General features: G+C 33.8%; 2 protein-coding genes across 2 annotated transcripts; both read left to right on the top strand.

Annotated features, from left to right (window-relative positions):
• The first annotated feature begins 6,780 nt into the window (after positions 1–6,780).
• On the top strand, positions 6,781–10,698 carry LOC132045021 (triacylglycerol lipase OBL1). The gene is made up of 5 exons (XM_059435548.1): positions 6,781–7,338; positions 8,549–8,793; positions 8,918–8,951; positions 9,256–10,040; positions 10,293–10,698. The coding sequence occupies exons 1-5, from the start codon at positions 6,954–6,956 to the stop codon at positions 10,548–10,550; spliced, it is 1,707 nt and encodes a 568-aa protein (XP_059291531.1). The 5' UTR covers positions 6,781–6,953; the 3' UTR covers positions 10,551–10,698.
• Positions 10,699–17,870: 7,172 nt separating this feature from the next.
• On the top strand, positions 17,871–24,610 carry LOC132045018 (15-cis-phytoene desaturase, chloroplastic/chromoplastic). Its single transcript, XM_059435545.1, has 15 exons — positions 17,871–18,059; positions 18,404–18,649; positions 18,738–18,870; positions 19,624–19,712; positions 20,375–20,432; positions 20,609–20,764; positions 21,025–21,173; positions 21,320–21,439; positions 21,964–22,177; positions 22,269–22,371; positions 22,729–22,776; positions 22,924–22,969; positions 23,200–23,387; positions 23,576–23,738; positions 24,183–24,610. Exons 2-15 carry the CDS (start codon positions 18,428–18,430, stop codon positions 24,240–24,242), a joined length of 1,749 nt encoding a protein of 582 aa, XP_059291528.1. The 5' UTR covers positions 17,871–18,059; positions 18,404–18,427; the 3' UTR covers positions 24,243–24,610.
• Positions 24,611–25,673: the final 1,063 nt, after the last annotated feature.

Below are 25,673 nucleotides of genomic sequence, written 5' to 3'. Positions count from 1 at the left end.
AAATCTTATATGATAGTAATGTCACTAAAAAAAATTTCACTGTAATAAGAAAATAACAAAAACTATTTCTTGTATCATTGAGAGAACTTAAATAAATTTAATATAAAAATAAAATAGTCAAGTTTTACCCGCTATAACGGCAAAACACACCCATCTGTGACTTTGCATATTGTACCTAAAATTAGTAAATCTTGAACTTATATGTAGTAGTTTTCTTAAAGTAGAAGAATTAATCTATTCGCTATCTTTGTCAAATGAAAGCATGCTAGGATTAGCTTTTTTCAAAGATATTTCATTTTCATAAAATTATGCGATATGCCTACTTTGTAGACGTCGCAGTAATCTTTCGGACTCAACTCCTTACGTATGCCCAAATAGTAATTGAATTATATATCTATCTAATAATCTAAAGATTTATAAAGATGAAAGCAGAATAAAAATAGTATAAAAAGTGAGTAGTATCTTTTCTATTAGGAGAAACCTTCTTTCCTATTTCGTTCACGAAACGCGTTCATTTGGATTAGTGATTCATTCAACGTTGAAAAACCACTCTAATTTGGTGAAATGTCAATTATATTGATTTATAAGTACTATATAGATAACAGCTGATGGATATGCTTGTTTTCCAGCAAACAAAATACTGTCAGCATTACCAATTTCCCAAGCACCAAAGTTTCCTTCACTATTTTATCCTGTTGAATTCGACATATATCAATATCTATATAGTCATTTTCTTTTTGGGAGGCCGTAGGCTAAATTGCAAGTTATTCTCAAGTAAGTTTCAAGTTTAGAGAACATGAGGTGGGGCTTTATTTGCTTCTTTTTTTTCAGACACCCATGAAAGATGGCCTCTTGGCAGTAAAAGGAATATATTTTCACATCAAAATTAGGTATAGGTGATTCTTTAAGAAATGGTCTCTTTCTTTGCAACCATAGCCTTGCCATTACTCATATATCCTACCAACCCCTCGCTTCCATTTTCTCTTTCAAGTTCAATGATCTAATCTCTGCCACACAAATTAATGTATACTCCTTTCTATCTCAAATATCAGTCGTCTCGATAAACTACTAAAGTACTTGACCTATTTTTTTTTAAAAAAACATGAATGTATTTATTTATTCAAATTTACTTTTACTGTTTTAATTACGTGAGACACTTGAAAGAGAAATTAAAGGGTATCTTACACAAATACTCTAGACCACCTATTCTTAGTAGAACATGCAAAAAAGAAAGGAAAAAACGGTGGGAGTAACAAGAAAAGTATTTGACTAATCTATCGCAACCCTAGTTAATGTATTAGTCATTGCCTATATACGTGCCTCTTAATTCTAGAACAATTAATGTTATTCTCTTGATTTACTAAAATGATAAGTATTTGAAATTAATTATTTTTAGTATACATGAGTCATGACCACTAAATGATAATGGAGGGAGTCTCTTGAAACAACTGATTTTAGCAAACATGACAAGTAAAATGGAACGAAGAGAGTATTAAATAAATTTCTTAAATGATGTGCAAAACTTAAACAAAAACAAACCGAAGGGACAAAAATCATAATTAAAACTTTGAAGAATAGCATGCCGACGTGATAAATGTTCTAATCTCTGAGCAACTTTGAGGAACGAAGCTAGATAATCTAGAAGTCAAGTACTTAAATGAGTGATTATGAAGAGTAAAAGGGTTTAAATATAAAATACCTACGCCACACGGTGGCCTCTTGTTGGAAGTTTTAACATGAACTTTTAGAATTAACAATTTCAGCCCTACCATTAGCTTAAAACCACGTTTCCACAATCATTTGTTGTGTGATATTGATCCTTCCTCTGCCATCAGTTAACTAACAAGGGACCGTTTAGCTATCTTACTATAAGCACATCAATTGATAAGTTCCATTTGTCTTCACTTAATCATAGGACCAATCAAATCAAATTTCGTAAGATTTGAGATCGTGAGAAAACAGTGTTTCTTTATCTTATTTTACGTTGTCGTTATTTGATTGAAGCACAAGTCAATATTCTTAATTTGGTGTTTAAACTAATATTGTCATAAAACAAATTTTTAAAAGTGTTGTGAAAATTACCAATTAGTTGTGTTTTAAGTTTATTCATGTCAGTATGTTTACTTAGGCTCACTCTTTGCTAGGAGCCTCTTAGCTTTGTCAAAGATTTACCTAATAAAAATTATAGCAAAGTTTTACTAATTAAAGAATTTTTCTTTTCCCGTATCAAATTTTCTTTCATATACTATGGAGTACGATAAGTATAAATTAAATAATATAAGTAATGATTTGTATAGCCGAGAAAAATGTTAAATCATAAGATACTGACAATATGGTCAATTGCGTTAATTTGGACAAATATGGTCCCATGGAACAAGCATCACTGAAACGCGCATTGACAAATACAGCAGCATAGGAGCTGGTGCCATGTATTCAAACAAATCCAAATACTACTCCATTATTTTATGCTCTAAAATCAAAGGTTGGTGGATGATTTATATGTGCCAGTATATATAACATAGTAGACTGGACAAAAAAAAATTAAAAAAAAGGAGAGAAAGCAAGACAGACGACGGGCAATGCATGTACTTAATGGAAGGCCATAAAGAAGATGACTTTGACCATCGAAAAAAAAAAAAAAAAAAGAAACCATCTACCATAGACACACGCCCTAATTTGCAGTAACAATCCTCAGACGAGGATAAAAGAAAAGCAGTTTTGTCACTGTTACAAGCACATGCTACTCTTTGTGAGACTATTTCTTTTTACACGATTTGTAACTATTTATTTGAAAATAATTTAATTTAAAATTTCTATTTATCTGTTGTAACATACTTTATACTTACAAAAATGTAATTATCATGTTTAAGATTACAACCTCCAAAAATCTTCCTTATTTCTTTATTAAACCTCGTGTTTGGACAAACATCGCCACATAACATGAAATCGGAGAGTATTAGGTACTAGACCGCCACATAATCCATTGTTAAGTGTTTTCCTTGATCTAGCTAGTCCGTAATAAATGTTGGAGCCACAATTCTCATCAAGGAATTCAAGATATAAAGAAGTACATATAAAAAAATTAATCCAACATTATTATATTATACATAACAAATAATTCTAAGCGTACATACAATTTAACTTTTGACGAAGATTTGGATGATCCTTTGTGCCCCTAGCAGCTCTAACCATTACCCAATGTGCGTAACCATTTACCGCAACAAAAAATCACGTGGAGCGTTGAAGCATGGACTGATGAGTTTTCTTATGGAAATAATAACTATGCATACTAAAGTTAGTGCACTAGCCGTAGTAGTGCGGGCGGCAGGTGATTGAGGAGGACCAATTGGTTTGATTGTCGGTGGAGATTGTCCTTTCCATTGACTCAGCAATTTTATGCTGCCCACGTATTTCTCTCCAAGTTCTTTTTTGAAGTCTTTAAAGTCTAATATAGATCATCCATTTCATATAGCAGTGCCCACCTGAGCAATGCAATAGGCCTCTTAATCTATTTCTTCCGTCTCAAGCGATCGACACTCACCTTCATTAATTTTGTACATGTCGATATGTTAGGATCTCGCATCGCATTTTATCTCGTATTTATGACAGATCAAGAACAGATGGCATCTATAATAAATTATCTCCATGGATATTAGAAATATTATAAGATACGGTCAAACCTCTATATAACAACATCGTTGGGTTCGAAATTTTTTGGCTGTAATAGAGAATTGTTGTTATACATCTATAATAACATTGATATTTAAATAATATTTCGCTGATATAGGCAAAAATGATGCATAAATTTTATTTTTTTTAATTGTCAAATTCTAAGCTTAATCACATTTGTATAATGAAGGAAATCTTTTAATGATGAAAATATATATATTCATATGATATTTTTTGTCATAGATAGTGTATTAAAGAATCAAATGTTGGTCAAAATCTCCACACTTATTATTGGTAATTATAGATATTTTATTTTTATAAAGACTGTTAATTATTATATTATCAAAAAAATAAGTTAGTTGTTATATCGGGGATAATTTTACACAGAGTGTATTGTTATAAAGTTGGTTGTTCTTGTTATAGGTGAAATGCTGTTATAGAGAAGTAAAATATAACATAAAAAAATCGGTTTTGAAAAAACTTGGCTGTTATAGAGAGGTGCTGTTATATGCGGATGCTGTTATAGAGAGGTCTGACTGTACTCCCTCCGTTCACTTTTACTTGTTCACTTTTGACTTTTGAGACGCTCTTAAGAATTAATAAATGAAGTATTTATTTTATTATAATGCCCATATTAATTGGTATATTGTCTCATTGAACTTGAAGAATTATTTGATAATGAGTAATTAATGTTAAGGGTAAAACAAGAAAAAAGAGTTTGTCTGTTCTTGATATGCTAAAGTGGATAAGTAAAAATGAAAATTTATATTTAATATAGTGGACAAGTAAAAGTGAATGGAGGGAGCAAGTTCTATGATCATTTACCTACGTCTTAGGGTTGGTCACTTGTCCCAATCTGGTAGTGGAATAACCAAATAGAATTGCAATATGGACAACCTATCACGTCTACTAGTTTTTTTTTTTCCTTTTCTCCCCTTCTTTTTTTAGTGTTTTTGTTTTCACATTCTTTTTTGACTGTCTTACATAATCCGTTTTCTCCATTGCATGGAGGGTAATGTATTTTAATGAAACATATCACTATTTAATACCATTTGTTAGGAATAACCACAGAATTATAATTATTCTATTCTTCTTACAAACTTACAATCATGTGCAGTGCACAGACGTGCAAACTCGAAAAGAAGACATTATTAAAGACAGCCCAGAACTCTCAAGTCCAAATATAGAGCTCGTTTTTGGGCAATTTGCAGGATTGGCCTTCGCTGGGGTGGTCTTTAATTTTTACCCCCTCAAAATGGTTATCTTTAAATTTTGCCCTTCAGGCAGATTTGCATGATGAGGCAGAATTTCGGCCCATACAAGGCAGAACTTGCATGGACAGATTTGACAGAATTTGCATTGACAGATTTACAAAATTCTACCTTATGATTTTTTTTTTGAGCTGGGGTTTGAACCCATAATATCGGGGTATTAGGCGAAGGGCAAAACTTAAAGTTCACCAATTTGAAGGACAAAAATTAAATACCACCCCAAATGAAGGACAATCCGCGCAAAACAAAGCTCGTTTTTGCCCCAACTGAATATGGGCTGGGCCTAATCTCCAGGTGATTGGAACTCCTATATAATATGTGGCCCATCTAGCATCTTTTAATATTTTGAAACAATTAAGTATTTGTGAATGGATTAATGGAATCTTTATGAAAAGGAAAAAGTGCTTAGCCTTTGGGAACTCGCAATCATGAAGCAGCAACAAACTTTGCGGCTCTGTTTTATGCTTGACATCTTTTTTCAGTTTTCATAGCCTTAATCCTTGCCATGCCAGCTGATGGTCATGAAACCACTAAAACCCAGACGCTTCCTTGTATTCCTGGTGAACATAATTATCATCATTGCATGATAATTTACTTAAAAAGGTTGTGTATGTGATGATCCTCCAAACTTTTGTTTTACAAGATTCGTTTAGTGAATGTAAAAAGGAAGAAAAGTTCGTTCAACCATAAAGTTGTTAATTCTAGAATTTAGAACGGGACATGGCGTCACAATGCCCCGTAGTGGTTCAATACTGACTATTTGCACTGTATTTCAATATTTAAACTTGTTTTTGTCTATTTGGATCTTCACTGTATTTTGATCCGTTAGATTACATTATTTTGACACATTTTGACTCAATAGTTTCATAGATCATTTCAAATCCAATTCTTGAGCCAAGTCAACAAACGAATCATAATTAACATATTATGTTAGAAGTCCCACAATCGCTCTCTAGGAAACGAATGAGGTCTCTTTATATGGTCTTGGATAATTTTCACCTTTTGAACTTGCTCTTGAGATTGAATTAGGCCCAAGGTCCCTTTTTTTAGACAAGATTTTACAAAATTCTTTTTATTTTTATTTTTATTGGAGAGGATAAGTCTTTTCAACGGGAACCTTAATCTAGACACAATAGGATCAATTGAGTTAGCAAATGTTAATAAAAAAAAAAATAAAAAAAAAAGAAGTTAGCAAATGTAATGTGCGTAAACACATATATTTTCTTTTATTTTTAAATTTGACTTTTTTATTTTAATAAAGGATAACCTACAATAAAGATTTCTCCTTAGACACTAACCCGGCCAAGACTCACCGATAAGGAAACTTAGGTGCCGTTTGGCCATAAAAATTATTCACTTTTTTTCGGAAATTTTTTTCACTTTTTTTCAGAATTAGCGTTTGGCCATGATAATTCTGAATACAACTTGAAGTTGTATTCCGGAATACCAAAAACTCAAAAAACTTATTTTTCAAAAAATTTCACTTTTTTACAATCGCATTTCACCAAAAACTATAATTTCAAAAACTATAGCCAAACACAAGTCCAACTCCAAAATTTCAAAAAAAAGTGAAATATTTTTTTGTATTTATAGCCAAACGGCACCTTAGAATTTGCTACTTCTAATCCAAGTTTGCTATAAATTGCGTCACGAAATGTTAGCCCAAAAAGTTAAAGCCCATCTGAGAGATTCTATTTGGATAAAGTGATGGCCCACAGCAGGCCGGGCTGGTGCACAATTTTGGACGGACAAACACGCTAGCCAGGAGTTTTAACAAGTACGTGTGACGGTTGACGATGACGCAAGACAGAAATCTGGTACTCCATCCTGGACATTTCCATGCGTTGGTGCACGTGACACCCTGACTTTTCCTCCTCAGAATTATTCTCATAAATAAATTCACACTTATCCTAAGCACACATAGCATTAGTTGAAATACTGGCTCTACAAATCTCCATAGCCATTCATTAATCTTATAAGTTGCTTTAAAACAGTAAACGGGAGGTGAGTGGAATGGCCGGTACTAAAATTGATAACAAAGTCAACAGTTCTGGTCCTGTGACTGTGACTGGGAATTCTCGATTCTTGATTGTGAATCACGAAAATGGAGGAATTTTGGACCTCGTACGCTTTGGCATATGGGGTAACCAAGAAAGCGGTGACAAATTTCTCGAATATTCGGCTGGCGGTGTGGTGGAACAGTCACTACGTGCCGATGATCATAGCGGTGGTGAGGTGCCTGATCATAGATGGGTGATATTTGTGTCCATTCTAGTGAGGAAATTAATCTCCATTTTCGGTAAACCCATGGAATGGATTGGGTATCTCATCGAATTCATCCTCAATCTCTTCTCCCTCAATGGCAATTTTTTTGGACTTTTCTACAATCTCTTGCATGGTAATACTAATAGTTTCTTTCCTTCCTCTTTTTTTAAAAGCGTACTAGTATAAACTCACGCGATGCATAGTCAGTTCAGGATAAACGTAATCTTGAAGATATAGGTTTAATAAAGAATTTCAAGATTCAGCTTCTTGTAAAATGTTATTGTAAAACTTACATGAGAGATTGTTAGCAAATTTAATTAGCACCTCGACAGGTTATAAAAACAAACCAATAGTATAATCTTAGTTCATTGTCTAAGAATTATTGAATTAGTTACTTTATTTATTTTACAAATTAATCAAAATCATAAATATCCTCACACAATCCCTATCAGCCTCAATCTCTTCTCTCTCAATGAATTCTTTTGGCCTTTTCTACAATATCTTGCATGGTAATACTAACAGTTTCTTTCCTTCCTCCTTTTTAAAGTGTATAATGTACACATTCATGTACGCATGTATATATAATGTTACTATCTTAAACTCATACTATTACGTGTTCTAATTGAAATTGTTTTGCTTGTATGATTTATTTAGGAATTAAGGATGTTGATTCATGAGTTTATATGAGTCACGTGTTCCAAAGGGTGTTGATTTTGCCTGGTGATTTGAAAAAGTAGCTTTTTTGTTCGGCAGTCTTTGGAATTGCGTTCTTATTCAGTGTGTTATTCTTGCCATTTGGAAGAAGCTTTATGTTGACTTGAATGTCACTTTCGAAATTGAGGAACAAAAGTATATTTCCCATAATGCTTCCATTTCCCTTGCTACGCACACTTCCTTGACACTTCGGCTACCAAATATCATGATTGAAAGTCTGGTGAAACTGAGGGACAAACTTATCTTTTACTAGTAGTATATTTTTGTCAATGGAATACATGAAAACAGTTCGGGAAAGTGACGTGGATAACCTGACTTTTCTGAGTTTGTTAATCTCAATCAGAGTTTTCCTTTCAAGAAAGTGAACATCTTTTTAAACTAACATAAATTATGAATTAATTGGCAACAATTCTGACATCTGCATGGAAAACGATGTTAAACTTTGTCTCTGTATCAGCATGGTGATTACCATAGAATTATTATATTTTACATCAAATATGTAGATGTTGCTTCGTTTTGCCGTTTTGCATTATATGCCGAGTGCTGGCTCAAAATATTGTGTGGTGCTTCCACTATCAAGCTTTGTCTCTGTATTATTTATTCATGAACAAAATGTTTCGTGAAAACAGGAAAGGTGGTGATGCCAAAGAGAGGGTCTGAAACGTTTATAAGTGCTATTGGGCATTTAGATGGGCGTATAAACTTATACAAGAGTGAGAAGTTAACCAAGGAAATTGGAGAACCTGATTTCTGGCAGAAAAATATTCAACTTGGAATAGGACACAGGGCCCTAATGGACCTCTGTATGATGGCCTCAAAGTTGGCTTACGAGAATGCAAAGGTTGTTCAGAATGTCGTAAATCTTCACTGGAAGGTTATGCTATGATTCTCTTTTTTCCCCTTTTCGTTTTGATTGTTCTTTTACTCTAACTAATGGAAGATAATAAGCTCCCCATCTTGTTTACTAAAAAATATACTTTCACTGTTTTCCATAACAGATGCATTTTGTGGATTTCTTCAATTGCTGGAATGGTGAGAATTCAGCCTTTACCTTGCATTTGAGTCATATATAATTACCATTTATGCACACCCTCTTTCGGGGGAGTAATCTATTTTGACTTGCAAGTTGCCACTTCCTAGGCTTCAAGGGGAAAATAAAATTGCATTGCGAGCTCAACTTCCATCCTTTGTATTTGCTTATCACTGTTATTGGTTTATTTTCTATATTGAAGCAAACTTTGACTCATTTACTTCACTTTCTTTGTCATCAATTGTTATGAAATTTTCTGAATGTATGGGCTATTTGCTTTTTCTTCCTCTGCATTTAATGAAACAGATTTCGAGAAAGAGATGTCCACCCAGGTTTTTATATTGTGCGATAAGCCGAATGATGCAAACTTGATAGTCATCAGCTTCAGGGGCACAGAGCCATTTGATGCTGATGACTGGATCACTGATTTTGACTACTCTTGGTATGAGATTCCAAAACTTGGGAAAGTACACATGGGATTCTTGGAAGCCTTAGGTTTAGGGAGCAGAGCAAAGGCCTCCACATTTCACGAACAACTGTTCGTGAATAATCTGAAGTTCACCAATTTAGGAAATGTTGATGCAACTATTGCCCCTTCGGAAAGTTCTGGATCTTCTACCTCATTCAGTGACACTGATGCATGCAGTGGGTCAGACCAGTCCTCTGACTCAGAACGGCCTACTGATACCGGCGCAAAGAAGTTCAGACTAGATATGCCAGAGAGGACTGCATACTACGTTGTTAGAAGTAAACTCAAAAGGTTACTCAATGAGCACAAGAATGCAAAGTTTGTGGTTACAGGCCATAGCTTGGGCGGGGCGCTAGCTGTATTATTCCCAACCATCTTAGTGCTGCACGAGGAGATGAATGTCATGGACCAATTATTGGGAATATATACATATGGGCAGCCAAGGGTTGGGAATAGGCAGTTAGGGAAGTTCATGGAAGAACATTTGGAACATCCAGTCCCGAAGTACTTCAGGGTTGTTTATTGCAATGATCTTGTTCCGAGATTACCTTATGATAATAGAACATTCCTGTTTAAGCACTTTGGGATTTGCCGGTACAACAATAGCTTATACGTTGAGCAGGTAAAGCTTTGGTGCCCTATTCTTCCTACGTTTATCTTTTCTGTTCTTAGATGATACAACAAACATTTTGCAACTTCACTAATACTATAATAGCGTTCATTGTGAATTCCTTTGCTGTAGCAGAATTGTCCTTGTTCCACAACTTTCTTGTCTTTCTTTATTGCTTATCCATTTCAATTAGCTTGACTTTTACTTGCTAATGTGAACACATGTATATGTGCTGTGAGTAATTTCTTTGCTCGTATTCCATAGAATGTCGATGAAGAACCAAACAGAAACTTTTTTGGGCTGCGATTTCTGATACCGCTGTATCTGAACGCTTGCTGGGAGCTAATCAGAAGCTTTGCAATGGGTTACATGTATGGACCCGAGTATGAAGAATGTTGGGAATCAGTCATGCTTCGCGCGCTAGGACTTTTTCTTCCTGGTATTTCTGCCCACAGCCCAGTTGATTATGTGAACTCCGTCAGACTTGGAAGGGAGAGAAGTACCCAAATGTCATCCTTTTAGAAATGTTTGTCACAAAGTAGTGGTTTTACAGCTACATCAGAACAAGATGATTCGTTTCCTGTGAGGCTTATGCAATATGTGCCCTGTTTAGTTTTTGAAGTTTGGTATTGACGTTTAATTATGGAAAATAAAACTTATTTCAGTTTTTTACGAGTTCTGTGAACTTTTATGTTCAATTAGGACTTTCCTTTGTAGAATATGTGTTGTTGAATGCATTAAAGGATGTATTTGAATAAGATATTAGATACTGGGTTCCTCTTGTTATTGGACATAAACAGGTTTTTTGTTGAAGTTAGATTGTACGTAAAATAACCGGACACTTATGGAATGAGTCTTTTGGTGCATTGGTTATTCAAGCCTCCTCTTACATGTACATATTTAAATGGCTAAACGATAAATCTTTATAGGAAAGGGTTAAGCACGTAATTTGGTGGCATTGCATACTTTAAAAGAATTTTTGCTATACCGTTTTGACTATGTTGACTATGGATTCACCATATTCCTTGAACTATGAAACAAGCAACATTTTACACTCAAGTCAAGCATTCGAAGGTTGTCCAATTTGACTAACGTAGACATTTTTGTTGTTTCCTTTCTAAAACAATCATGTACCTTTTTCTTTTTCACCTTTGCTTTTGGTACCAAACTTATTTCATATTAAACAAAGTGGACAACTCTATAAATTAGGAGGAAATAAGATCTTTTGGCCTCTTACAATTTGAATAGAAAAAAATAACTTTTTCAGATTTCTTATGTATTTTTTTTCAGATCTCTTATGTGTAAAAAAATGTGTAAAAAATGAAGATCTCTCGTAAAAGGATCATTATACTAAAAAAAAAGGTTTGTAAATGACCAAATAAGCATTTCTACACATGAAAGTAAAGTTAGGACAAAGACTTATAATCCTTGATACTAGTAGCTATTTATATCAAAATTTGATTTACCCTTAAAAAGAATATTAATTAGAAAAAATGCGTCAAATGGAGCCTTTGAGACCCACAAACCAGGAGGAAATGCTCTCGATTACAGTTACAAATAGGAAAAAAAATTGATCATTTCATATCCCTCATGTATAAAATGAAAATCTCTTCTAAATAAAAAGAACATAAAATTAAAAATAAATTTGTAGAGGACTACAAAATCAATTGACCTAGGTGTGAGCAAAATAACCAAAATATAAAAGGAATGAGCAAAGCAAGAAAATGAGAAATGAGAAATTATTAAAAAGGAAGCAGAGGTGTTTTATCTCCCTAGTGTGGCTATGGCTACAGCCAATAGTGGGGACGTGTCCAATTTTGGAGTCATATAGCCGCTCCAGTGCGTGAAAGTTACAGCAGATTGAGTTAAGAAAACATATTCCAGCTAATACCAAACAAAATTATAGTATGAGCTTGTTTGGATCAGGGGCGGATCCACCCTTTCGGGTGGGGTGGTGCCACCCCCTCGATTAATAAATTTTTTATATACTTATGTTGCAATTTGCTTAAATTAGGTTAAATATTTGATCCTGCCACCCCAGTCGTAAATTAGACAAAGGTCTTAACTTACGGTAGACACAAGTTTGAATCTATCTTGAACATTTTCCGACTCCCTTCTTCTTTGCGCTTTTTACTTACTTTGTACCAGTAATTCCCTTTTCGGCCCTCTCAATTTTCTATTTATCTTTTTATTATTTATATTTTCTTTCCTCTTTTCTATTATTTTATCTGTGATTTCTGGCGAGAACACAAAAATAGAAACTTCAAAATCCCTTAAATTAAGCATTTCTCTGAATCTCAAATTTGTGAGTATTTAAATCGAAAAACTTGGGTCTCAATGGAATTTTGGAATGAGATCAAAATTTCATTTTTTTTAATTTTTTTTTTATAATTTCTTTTGTTTATTACTCCCTCTGTCCATGTTTAATTGTCTATATTTGACTTGGGACACTCTTAATAAGTAATAAATAAAATGAGAAATGAATTGGAGTACTTAATAATAAGGGTAAAATAGGTATAAAGTGGTAAATTATGTCTTGGTTTTTCAAACTATATAACTTACAAGTAAAAGTGGACATATATTTTTAGTATAATGGACAAATAAAAATGGACGGAAGGAGTGTATTATAAAAATTTATGCTATTCTATAATTGTTAAATTCAATTTAAATCACTTTACAACTTAAATTGTGATGGAAATTTCGTAAGCACTGCTTAGAAAAAACATGAAATTTATGATTTATTATTGAGAACTTGTAGTTTATCTAATTCTACATTTACTTATGGGGTGTATTTACCTATTAAAGAGTTTTTCTATTGTTTTTTTTATTTATTTTGATTGGTGCAATTCCCTTATTGAATTTGTTATTTTACTTGTGCAAATTCATTTTTTAATATACATAAGAGATGCAAGTCCCTTGGTGAAAATGTTGATTTTACTGCTGTTGTTAATGAGTGTTGATGAGTGCTATTCCTTGTTTAAGATGCAAATTATGTTCGTTTCTTGATTTTTGAGATGTAATTTTCATATTTGCAAATAACTTTGACATATATATACATCTTAAGGAGAAATATTTACGAAACGTGACGATAGTTTTATATTTACAAAACATAACATTACAAATCCTATACAAAACATGCTTTATATTTAAAAAAAATAAATTAAATTAAATTATTTTTTATTTTTTAAAAATCATTTTTTTAAAAAATATTTTTTTATTTTTTTAAAAAAAATATTTTTTTTAATTTTTTTTAATTTTTTTTTTAATTTTTTTTTTTTTTTTTTTTGCTCAAAAACTTATGTATGAAAGTTGTATGAAATGTGTATATCTCGCTCAAGACTTAAAAAGTTTGCTCAAAATTTAGTGTATGAAAAATGTATGAAATGTGTATATCTCGTTCAAGGCTTAAAAATCCGCTCAAAATTGTGTGTATGAAAACAATATGAAATTTGTATCTTGCTCATGTCTTAAAATTTCGCTCACATTTTCATGTATAAAGTTCATGTTAGATTTCGTAAAATTAATACAACTACAACAACATTGTATATAACTTTGATACAACATTCAAGACTTAAAATAATCGCTCAAATTTTTGTGTATGAAATGTGTATATCTTGCTCAAGGCTTAAAAAGTTCGCTCAAATTTTATGTATGAAGAACGTATGAAATGTGTATATCTTGATCAAGGCTTAAACATTATGCTTAAAATTTTATGCATGAGAATGGTATGAAATGTGTATATCTTCCTCAAGACTTAGAATTTCATTCACATTGTTTGTATATAAATTTCATATTAGGTTTCGGAAAATTAATACAACTACAACAACATTGTAACAATTTTCATACAATATTCAAGGCTTAAAGTTTTCGCTCAAAATTTTGTATATGAAAATTATATTAAAATTTTTGCTCACACATACACATTTCATACAACTTTCATACATAGAAATATGAGGTAATTTTTTAAGCCATTGAGCAAAAAAAAATAATAATAATATTTAAAAAATATATATAAAAATTATTTTTTTAAAAAAAATATATTTTTTATAAAAAATATATATATTTTCTGGAAAAAAAATAAAAAAACGAAAAATATATGAAAATCCGTCATGTTTTGTAATATATCGTTATGTTTTGTAAATAAGGAAAACTATCGTTACGTTTCGTAAATATTTCTCCTTAACATGTATATATACGTAGTTTTCCCAAAAAAAAACCCTATCAAGTTTACCCGAATAAATTAAAAAGAGATGGACCCGACCCAAACACACGTTCCTAACAAGATGTACATTGAAGAATCATGGCACCCGCCAGCTTCAAATCCTAGATCCGCCTCTGGTTTGGATGGGCTTGTTGCTTAAAATAAGCTAAATCAAATGGGTTCAATTATATTTTTGGATTTATGTTAAACACAAAATAACTTTTAGCTGGCCAGTCAAACACTCAAAAAAAGCTGAAAACAGCCCATGCAAACGGGCTCTATTAACTATTAACGGAAGGAATCCGGAACCAAAATGCCCCAAAAAAAATTATTTTGAACCAAAATACCCCAACAAAAAAAATGTTACAAAAGTACCTTTAGCGCAGTAAAATACTGCGCTAAAGCACTTAACTGTAACGGCTCCGTTAAGTGCTTTAGCGCATTATTTTACTGCGCTATAGCAGTTAACTGGAAGGACCTTTAGCGCAGTAAAATAATGCGCTATAGATAGTTGGCTTTTATCTATAGCGCATTATTTTACTGCGCTATAGTAGTCCACCATTTTCCTAACTCTTATTCCATTTTCACTCCTTTTTACGTAATTTAGCCGTATATTAATCATGCTTTGAGACTCCGGAACTTCAATATTTTATATAGAACCCTACTTATATTTGTACAATTAATAAGATAGGCTCAATACATAAAGAATACGCAATACTTTGGATTGTCGTTTTAGTGGTTGAAAAGTGCTCAAAGTCCTTTTTTGTTTGAAGACTTGTAGTCATTAGCTTTACGTTATTTATCTTTTAGGGTTTCATCTTATTTTTAAATTAATGCTTAACTTTATTTCGAACGTGTCACTTTTTTTTTTTAATCAATTTAGGATGTGAAACTATAAACAATAATAAAAACTAAGATAATATGTATAAATATGCAAAAAATATATAATATTTACGATAAATTGTATAACACTAATGTATATACACTATCGAGGATGGGTCCCACATGTAGTATGCCGGAGACTATCCCTAGGCCTAAGGCTCATGCCATCCCCACCGCCCTCGCCATCGTCCTTCTTCCTCTTAATAACCGGGCGCTCCAAGTCATGATCATCTCCTCTTCCCCCGCCCGTGCGCCCCGACTAGAACGTGCTTCTTCTTGGGATCTGTTCCGCCGGCATGCTCGAACCTCGGCCGAGCTAGGTGCCGGAAACTCGACCTCTTCCTCGTTGGGAGTCGCCACCTCAGGCGCCGAAGGATGAACCTGAAAAGTATATAATAATTAGTACCATTTCTAAGCTTAATCACATTTGTATAACGAAGGAAAATCTTTTAATGATGAAAATATATATATTCATATGATATTTTTTGTCATAGATAGTGTATTAAAGAATCAAATATTGGTCAAAATCTCTACACTTATTATTGGTAATTATAGATATTTTATTTTTATAAAGACTGTTAATTATTATATTATCAAAAAAATAAGATAGCTGCTATATCGGGGGTAATTTTACAAAGAGCGTATTGTTATAAAGTTGGTTGTTCCTGTTATAGGTGAAATGCTATTATAAAAAAGTAAAATATAACATAAAAAATCGGATTTGAAAAAACTTGACTGTCATAGAGATTATATTTGCCTTTTTTTTCCCTTCCATTTATTTCTTTTCTTTCTTTAGTGCAATCTATTTTTTCAACTTAACTTAAGAAATTATCTCATTTGTAAAGCATTTAAACAATAAAATAAAAAATTAATACTACAAAATAGATTTTTATGTTTCATGAATATAATACTAATTACTTAGTAATTAACATAAAAATATATTCTGTCTTTTAAACAAAGAAAAATAAATTAGCTTAGAAATATTATATGGCAAGAGAATGGTAAGTTATTTAAGATTTTGTTGTCATATTTTTTCCATATACATACGTTATTATTGAAAGAAAAGAAAAGGAAACCAAAATTAAAGGGAAGAAAATTTTGACTTCTAGATAGCAGAACCCGTCAATGACGAAATTAATTTTGTATCTTCTGTTACTCCTATTTCGTATACTTTCTTTGGTCTTCTTCTTTCTCTCTTTTTTTTAAATTTCCGTAAATTAGTGCTCCCATCTATATTCTTTTTCCTTTTCCGTTTGCTCCTTTCCTTATTGCCTCCCATCAATTCTATTTTAGTTACCCAGCCAAATCCTTTTATTTGTCATCCTAATTTTCTGTAAAATTCCATAAATACTTTTTGTACCATTTTAGACACATTATACATTTTCTGTATAAAAGAGGAGAATGAAAAGAACACAATTTGCAAGGAAACGTATAGAGTTTGTATTGTTCATCTTTCGTTGTTGGTAACTTGGTGCAAACTCCTTGCTTATTAGCCACTTTGATGCCGTGATAATGTTCCTTTCTACTCCACCCAACCTACAAGAATGAGCACATGAAAATTAGGTTGTGAATAACTTTTAGCTACCATACTTTTTTGGAAATGTTTTGTGATTCTCTTTCACTTTAAATATTTTTGCCTTTCAGATTGATCTTTTATGTAGAAGACATAACGGTTGCCCTCTTCACGTTATGAAGCAACTGTTTATTTCTCTTTTAATTCTGTGTCATTTTAATGTTGTAACTGTAGCTACTAAAAATGTTATAACTATAGCTAAAATAAAGATTTCTTTTCTTCCTTTTATTTCTATGTAGAAAAAATTCAAAAAAGGAGAAAAAAGATAAATATGAATGCTGGCCATAGAGAGGTGCCACATCACCTTATCTATGCCTAGCTTTATATTATATATAGATTAAACAAAGTGGACAGCTCTATAAATTAGGCACAAACTTACACATGAAAGAAAAGTTAGGACAAACACATAACAATCCTTGATACTAGTAGGTGTTTATATCAAAATTTGATTTACCCTTAAAAAGAATATTAATTAGAAAAATGGGTCAAATGGAGCCTTTGAGACCCACAAACCCGGAGGAAATGCTTTCGACCACTTACAAGTTACACTTACAAATAGGAAAAAATGATCTTTTCATATCTCTCACCTATAAAATGAAAATCTCTTCTAAAAAGAACATAAAATTAAAAATAAATTTATAAAGGACTACAAAATTAATTGATCTAGGTGTGAGCAAAATAACCAAAATATAAAAGGGATGAGCAAAGCAAGAAAATGAGAAATTATTAAAAAGGAAGCAGAGGTGTTTTATCTCCCAAGTGTGGCTATGGCTACAGCCAATAGTGGAGACGTGTCCAGTTTTGGAGTCATATAGCCGCTCCAGTGTGTGAGAGTTACATCAGATTGAGTTAAGAAGATAACATATTCCAGCTAATACCAAACAAAATCATAGTATGAGCCTATTTGAATGGGCTTAAAAAGAACAGCAGCTTATAAGCTGTTTTAAATAAGATAAGCTAAACAGACTTAATTATATTTTTACATTTATTTTAAATATAAAATAATTTTAAACTGACCAGCTAAACAGTAAAAAAATAATAATTGAAAACTACTTATAAGCTAATTCAAACGGGCTCTATATTAACTATTAACGGAAGTGGCCAAACCACCAAAACCAGGCACCTCCACCAAAAATTAGTTTTTAATATACAAAATGATTCAACATAACACTTCCTTAAGCTTCCTGAGTATCTTTTTGTAGGTAACTGCCAAACCACCGCAAATTTCCAGTTCCCACTTTTAACTCTTCTTTCAACTTCAACCCCACCCAAATTTTGTTTGTATATTTATCTTGTACATAACGAATTCCTATAACTTCAAACATAATCTTGGTTTCAGAACCCACAACGTGAAATACGGCTGTTTCATTCAGAGGTAAGAAAAGATTTTGGTTTCTTTGATTACATCAACTGAATGCTTTACATGAGAAACGCTTATCTCTTTTTCACTTTCTTTAACGTGTACCACCCGTTTGAATTCTTCTTTACGCCCTTTTGAGGCCTTGGATCTTGTTATTTTCTGTGATGGGTGCTTTCTTTTTACTTGATTTTGTGCATATGTAAGAACCAGTCTCATATGGACTGTAAAGCTAGAATCTTTTTTTACTTTTGTATATATTTTTGTCTGATAAATGGTTCTGAACTAGAAAGGGATTTTACTTAGTACTATTTAGGTTCACCAATAGACGATCTTCTTACACTGAAATATCGTCATGGCAGGTTTTACTGCTATTGTTCAGTAAAATGCCCCAAATTGGACTTGTTTCTGCTGTTAACTTGAGAGTCCAAGGAAATTCAGCTTTTCTATGGAGCTCAAGGTCTTCTTTGGGAACTGAAAATCAAGATGGCTGCTTGCAAAGGAATTCATTATGTTTTGGTGGTAGCGAATCCATGGGCTACAAGTTAAAGATTCGTAGTCCCCATGCCACGAGCAGAAGGCTGGCAAAGGACTTTAATCCTTTAAAGGTTTGGTTTGAATAAAATAGACTGATGACTCGAATTATGATCACAAGGCGTATGTTCTCTAAAATAAAGGAAGTATCTTGTCATTCAGGTAGTTTGCGTTGATTATCCAAGACCAGAGCTAGACAATACAGTTAATTATTTGGAGGCTGCATTCTTATCATCATCATTCCGTACTTCTCCACGCCCAACTAAACCGTTGGAGATTGTTATTGCTGGTGCAGGTAATATTCCAATCATCTATCTTTGTAGTCTTCATTTTGCTTTATTTGGAAGGAAGCATAATATTGTTGTATTATCACTAGAACATTTATCTGTACATGCCTTTTCTGATTAACCGTTTTGGACTGCAAAATTTGAGGTTATTAAGCTCTTGTCATTTTGAAAGTCCCTGCTGATTGGATTAGGAGCAGTTACATAAGTGTTGATTTTGACTATTCAGCCATGTATAAGTCGGTGAACATGCTGTCGATTGAGTGGCATGTCTAAATGATGACTCTGAAAGTATCGGAGGCATATGAACTAATTTCCAGTGCAAGGTTGATCCCACTATACCTATTATCGCAGTATTTGGGTTCCAAATTTTCAATACCAATTCAAAGGTCAAATTACAAATTAAGTTACACATACGGGGTTGCTCTTTTCTAATACATGCAATATGTGAGAAAGGGAAGGAGATATCGTCTAGATCTTCATATTTCATCTTTACTACGTTGGGACAAGTGACCTGTCAGCAGCCTTGAGCTTGTTCATTGACTTGGCTTGCAAACTACCGTACCAAATCATATTCAACTTGTACTATAATCAACTAGTTGAGAATTATCTGACTACCTAAAGAAGAAGTGTTGTTTGCATGATTCGTTCTATTGTACTAGAGAGGAGTATAATAAATAATGCTGGGCTAGGTACTAGATAGCTTTTCAGATAAATGGTGTTGTAACTTGATTTTATTATAATTCAACTTTTTCGCAAATCAGGTTTGGGTGGTCTGTCTACAGCAAAATATTTGGCAGATGCTGGTCACAAACCGATACTGCTGGAGGCAAGGGATGTTCTAGGTGGAAAGGTTGAGAAGATTAAAATCCCCTTATTTTGTGTCTTTCCCTATTACTAGTCCTTCCGCGAGAGGGGGGGGGGGTTACTGTTTCTGTTTGTTTCACAGAAAACAATTTTCACACTCTGTCAACTTTCAGTTAAGCAATTGCTGGTTGTTCACTATTCCTATTTGTAACTGTCTATTTTTCTTTTTCAGCTAATCTTTGAAGGTCAAGCATCCAACTTTTCGTGCATTTAGTTTTTAGTTCCTCCCCCCCCTCTTTCCTCTCTTTCTCTCGGTTTTGGGAGGAAATTGACCTGTCCTAAAATTTTCCAGTTTTACAGTTTTAACTCTCTTTTCTTTGCCTACTTGTTTAGTTACATGTGTATTTAGGTGCAAGTTGGTATTTGGCATACTTACTATTTGTTCTCCTGCTACTAGATAGTTCATGCATTCTGGCAGGACACATTTTAATCTCTACCTTTTTTGCCCTTTCAATATTCTTTAATCAAGAATCGATTTGCATACTACTTCTTCCTCGTATTTTATGCATCTATGTGCTTTCATTTGAAAATGGCTGGAATGGATTGTCCTACTGAATCGGTTACCAAGAATCTAGTTGTATAGGCAAAAGATTGATTCAGCATTAGTCTTTATGTGTTCTGCTGTTGATACTTTATATCTGCCTTTAGGTAGCTGCATGGAAAGATGACGATGGAGATTGGTACGAGACTGGTTTGCACATATTCTGTAAGTTTAACTCCGCATACTGTTTACCATATGTTTACATTAATCTTCTAATACTGTCATTGCAATTTCTTTTGAGATTTTTTTGTCCATTAAACTGATAACTATCCTTGCTTCTCCTTTCTCATCTTGTTATTCACATAGTGACTCATACAAGTTGGTACTTGATCTCTTTTAAGTTGGGGCTTACCCAAATATGCAGAACCTGTTTGGAGAATTAGGGATTAACGATCGATTGCAGTGGAAGGAACATTCGATGATATTTGCAATGCCAAACAAACCAGGAGAATTCAGCCGCTTTGATTTCCCCGAAGCTTTACCTGCTCCTTTAAATGGTGAGCTAAATCGCTAATCATGAGTAAATTTCTCCCTTCTATATTCCCTAATAAGTAATGAAAGTGATTACTCCATTAACACCTCTGGCACTTCGCTAACCTTAAAAGAGCATAAAGGTTCGTTATTTCTTCAACGGTCCATCTCTGTGCAGCTAATGTTTGACACTGGGTATATGTTCTAAGTAATGCAAGCATAAGCCAGTTTTACTTATACCTTCATTTCTCTATCCATGCCTAAATTAATTTAATGTGATTTGCAGGAATTTTGGCTATCCTAAAGAACAATGAAATGCTTACATGGCCAGAGAAAGTCAAATTTGCGATTGGACTCTTACCAGCAATGCTTGGTGGGCAATCTTATGTTGAAGCTCAAGATGGGATAAGTGTTAAGGACTGGATGAGGAAACAAGTGCGTAATCATTTTATCTTACTTTTTAAGTACATGACCCTGACTATGTAGTTCACACACAAATTGTTAATTAGAATATCCACCTGTCTTTCTCATGCTAACAACAGAGATCGAGCAAATATCAGCAGCAGTAATTTTCTTTGCAGGGTGTGCCGGATAGGGTGACGGATGAGGTGTTCATCGCCATGTCAAAGGCACTTAACTTCATAAACCCTGATGAGCTTTCAATGCAGTGCATCTTGATCGCGTTGAACAGATTTCTTCAGGTTAGCATCCTGATCCCAGGTTAAAAACAAAAAAGAGAGCGAAATAATTTATTCCTACGAGGTCTCTCATATGGCATGAATTTGTAGGGAGAGGTTTTTCTGGGTTGAGGACATTGTTTTTGACTGATATAGAAGTTTGTAATTGATTGACCTACTCTTAGGAGCTTCTACTAGAAGGAGCTGAACTGATTAATGGCAAGTTGGACACTTATATTAACCGTCCTCCTCCTTTTTTCTTTTCCAATACTTTCTGGAGTATCTTCTGGAACGACCATTTTCCTTTACGATGTTATGAAATGGGGCCTACTGTTATTGATACCCTAAATCTCGTGGATGAAGGACTACTTTACTGATTCACTTTCAAACAGCTCAGTTTTCATCTAGTATGCATTTTTTATGTCTTAAAGAAATGAAGGTAAACTACTTATCACCCCGAAGTAAGAAAAAACAGAAAGAAGAAGAAATGATGGTGAACAAGCACTGAGTTTATCTTTCCTAATATTTTTTGAATTATTAATGAACAGGAGAAACATGGTTCAAAAATGGCCTTTTTAGATGGTAGTCCTCCTGAGAGACTTTGCATGCCGATTGTTGAACATATTGAGTCAAAAGGTGGCCAAGTCAGACTGAACTCACGAATAAAAAAGATTGAGCTGAATGAGGATGGAAGTGTCAAGTGTTTTATACTGAATGATGGTAGTACAATTGTGGGAGATGCTTTCGTGTTTGCCACTCCAGGTATAATATCCATTATATAGGTGTGTCTTCCAGTTTTCGCGTTCTTAATATGAATTTAGAATTTTTTGCTGACTTTGGATGATCCAACCAGTGGATATTTTCAAGCTTCTTTTGCCTGAAGACTGGAAAGAGATTCCATATTTCAAGAAGTTGGAGAAGTTAGTCGGAGTACCTGTGATAAATGTCCATATATGGTTGGTGAAAAATTTACTTGTTAGTGTTTTTTCTTCATCTAGCATATCTATGCATGTGCATGTAAATGTCTATACATACTTGTTCAGTTGTGTTGTAAATGTTGACATGCATATTCCTCGGTTTTGTGTTAATTTCCGTTTAATGAGGAACTTACGGATGTTGGCTTTTCCAAAACTTTGATAGGAAAAAGTGCAAATTTCTGTGCTACCTTTGTATATTAGCTATTAGTGGCTGAATTTTCCGCTGAAAAGACAATCAATTTAATTTAATTGTGGATACATATGTATCCTTAAGATACTGAAACGACTATCATTATTGATATCAAACCAATAACAATTGTATAATTTAAACTGCAGGTTTGACAGAAAACTGAAGAACACAGAAGATAATCTGCTCTTCAGCAGGTTAATTTCGTTTAATTTTATTCTTCCCTTCCCCCCTCCCAGTCTTGGTGAGACAAGATGATAGAGGTCCTTTTCCAATTCTTAGGACATTATGTTGTTGCTGATACTTCTATTGGTTCCCTTAATATCTCTTTCGTGTTCATGCAGAAGCCCACTGCTCAGTGTGTATGCTGACATGTCCGTCACATGTAAGGTAAATTGCATAGTGCTTGTTGTGTAAGTGTATGAGTTGCTGCCAGATTTTTATTGGTCAATGTTGTACAAAATATAAAGCGGTGGTTACCAATAAGTTGGATAAGTTAACTAGGTTCATTATAGAACATTCAATTAACTGTCTATCATGAAGTTATTTCCTTTGCTGGGTATAGTCAAGTCCTTTCATGTGTGGTTTAGGGCCCTCTGACATAAGTGGCCTCGCTGCAGGAATATTACAACCCGAATCAGTCTATGTTGGAATTGGTTTTTGCACCAGCAGAAGAGTGGATATCCCGTAGTGACTCAGAAATTATTGATGCTACAATGAAGGAACTAGCAAAGCTTTTCCCTGATGAAATTTCGGCAGATCAGAGTAAAGCAAAAATATTGAAGTATCATGTTGTAAAAACTCCAAGGTCAGATATCTTTTTGCTTTCGTCATTGCTCATCATGATATGATTTCTCGCTCTTCATACGAGTATATTTAGACAATATTTGGGAGTCCTTCATTTGCTAACAGTTGTGTAATTTGCTAGAATCACAGTCCAAAATGGAATCTATATACTAACCCTGATTGATCTGTTTTTTTCTTTTTCTATCTCAGGTCTGTTTATAAAACTGTGCCAGGTTGTGAACCCTGTCGGCCGTTGCAAAGATCCCCAATAGAGGGGTTTTATTTAGCTGGTGACTACACGAAACAGAAATACTTGGCTTCAATGGAAGGCGCTGTCTTATCAGGAAAACTCTGTGCGCAAGCTATTTTACAGGTTAGTTCTTACTGGTTGTCAGCAGTTGTTTCTTTCTATCAACTTATACCTGCGACAGAAATGGACGTTAAAGCACGCTCTTTCACCTATAATTTTTAATTATGCATCAAGTTATATTCTCCAACCGATGTAATATTTTGTGCACACACCACTAAAGTCCAAGGAATGTGGTCGGATGGATAGGATTCTTCCATCCTTAACCATGGTCTAAGGTTTGAGCTTTGGAAACAGACAACTCTTGGAGCCCGGGAGCGCTTTTCGCTTTTCCCTTTAAATGGGCCCTCTGAGGTGCTAAACTGGAATTGTCGGGCCAGTGAGTTTCAAATACCGATTGCAGTGTCACTTGGGAACTCTGCGCCTTTAGAGCCTCAGTAGTAGTTTGATATATGCAGAGGGGTTGTCTTTTATCATCCTTTATTACACATTTATCTTTATATTTTGCAGGATTATGAGTTACTTGTTGGCCGGAGCCAGAGAAAGTTGGCAGAAGCAAGCGTAGTTTAGCCTAGTGGAGCTAGTATGTTGCTTCTATACACTAGATTTAAGATGGAGGCCATTCTGAATTAGCGTTGTACACAGTATACAAGAACAGTACAGAGTGAACCAAGTAGGAGAAATGTTACCTAATTCAAGGGGCAAGCTCCTATACAAACATCAAAAAATGATGACGACTTGAAGATTAGCATTCTTTAATCAGAAGTTAAAATATAAGCATATAGCTGTGTATCACTTCCTTCCCTTTTCTTCTTTTTTCTGGTGTTTGTAAGCCCTCTATTTCTTTAAGAGTACTCACAACTATGTATTTCATCCCGATTTAGTTGCCATGTTATTAATTTTGAGATAAATAGTATGCGATCCCAAGAAATGCACATGCATTAGTTGAAATTTCTCGATATTCAACTTTCTTGAAACTAAACGTCCCTACTGAACCAAGATAACAAAATTTTACTACAACGTCTGCATTCAGCGGTGCAATTAGAAATTCTATCAAAAAAGCTACACAATAAATTTTCTACATGTGTAGAAGGGATTCAACAAGTTATACGTATACATAATTTTCTTTTACCTATATGTGCAGTGCAATTTTATAGTGAAAAGGAATTAATTGAACTCCTTCACCATACATGGCTGCGCTATCTGTATCCAAAGTGAGATCGAACGCACGATAAGTGAATTGAGATTGAATATATGAATATATTCTGACATACAAGACATTTCATTTAAGCTTAGTTTAGGTCAAATCTTATAACAATAAACAACAACATAACCAGTGAAATCTCACAACGTAGGGTCTAGGTAGGGTAGAGTGTACGCAGACCTTCCCTCTACCTTGTGAGGCAGAGAGCCTATTTCCGGTAGACCCGTGGCTTAAGGACAAATAGTACAAAGCAGTATGGTCAAGAAATAACGGGCGCGAATAAGCTATGGCAGTATACTATAAAAACATGATAAAGCCGTCTGCAAAAATATTCGGTCAAATATCATCATATAAAATAAAAATATAAAAGTAGTAGATTCTCCCTATTCAACTTAATATCTAATCAAACTTTGATTATATATTATGATTTGCGTCGTTAGTCAACTAGCTGTTCACTTACAACAATGGGGGATCAGGGTAGCTTTTGCTACACTCTCGGACATACACTGTATTCAGATAAGAAATGCAAAAAGATGTACGAAACAACCTACAAAAAAGGAATGTTCTTAGAAAAAGCCTCTCACCCCCATATCTATCGTATCTTCACTCTTTTGGTTCACTGAATGGGTACTGTGTTCTACTACACTCCTCTTTTTCCTAATTGCAGCATCACTTTTGTTCTTAGAAAATCCCTCCTACTTCTTGGGAATACAATTGTGATTAAAGAGAGGGATTTTCATTCTCTTATTAAGGTTTATAACTCAGAGATTATTGGACCGACCTATTTTGTCAAATGT

This window comes from Lycium ferocissimum, unplaced genomic scaffold (assembly GCF_029784015.1).
Source record: "Lycium ferocissimum isolate CSIRO_LF1 unplaced genomic scaffold, AGI_CSIRO_Lferr_CH_V1 ctg5848, whole genome shotgun sequence".
Taxonomy (NCBI): Eukaryota; Viridiplantae; Streptophyta; class Magnoliopsida; order Solanales; family Solanaceae; genus Lycium; species Lycium ferocissimum.
The sequence above is the reverse complement of the archived record's forward strand: the minus strand, read 5'-3'. Positions and strand labels throughout refer to the sequence as shown.

Bases quoted from the DNA above. Each gene is read 5' to 3' on its own strand.
- LOC132045021 (XM_059435548.1), top strand. From the start codon at position 6,954: ATGGCCGGTACTAAAATTGATAACAAAGTCAACAGTTCTGGTCCTGTG. The intron at 7,339-8,548 runs GTAATACTAATA...TCGTGAAAACAG, and splicing joins TTTCTACAATCTCTTGCATG to GAAAGGTGGTGATGCCAAAG. The intron at 10,041-10,292 runs GTAAAGCTTTGG...CGTATTCCATAG, and splicing joins ATAGCTTATACGTTGAGCAG to AATGTCGATGAAGAACCAAA.
- LOC132045018 (XM_059435545.1), top strand. From the start codon at position 18,428: ATGCCCCAAATTGGACTTGTTTCTGCTGTTAACTTGAGAGTCCAAGGA. The intron at 18,650-18,737 runs GTTTGGTTTGAA...CTTGTCATTCAG, and splicing joins AGGACTTTAATCCTTTAAAG to GTAGTTTGCGTTGATTATCC. The intron at 23,388-23,575 runs GTCAGATATCTT...TTTCTATCTCAG, and splicing joins CATGTTGTAAAAACTCCAAG to GTCTGTTTATAAAACTGTGC.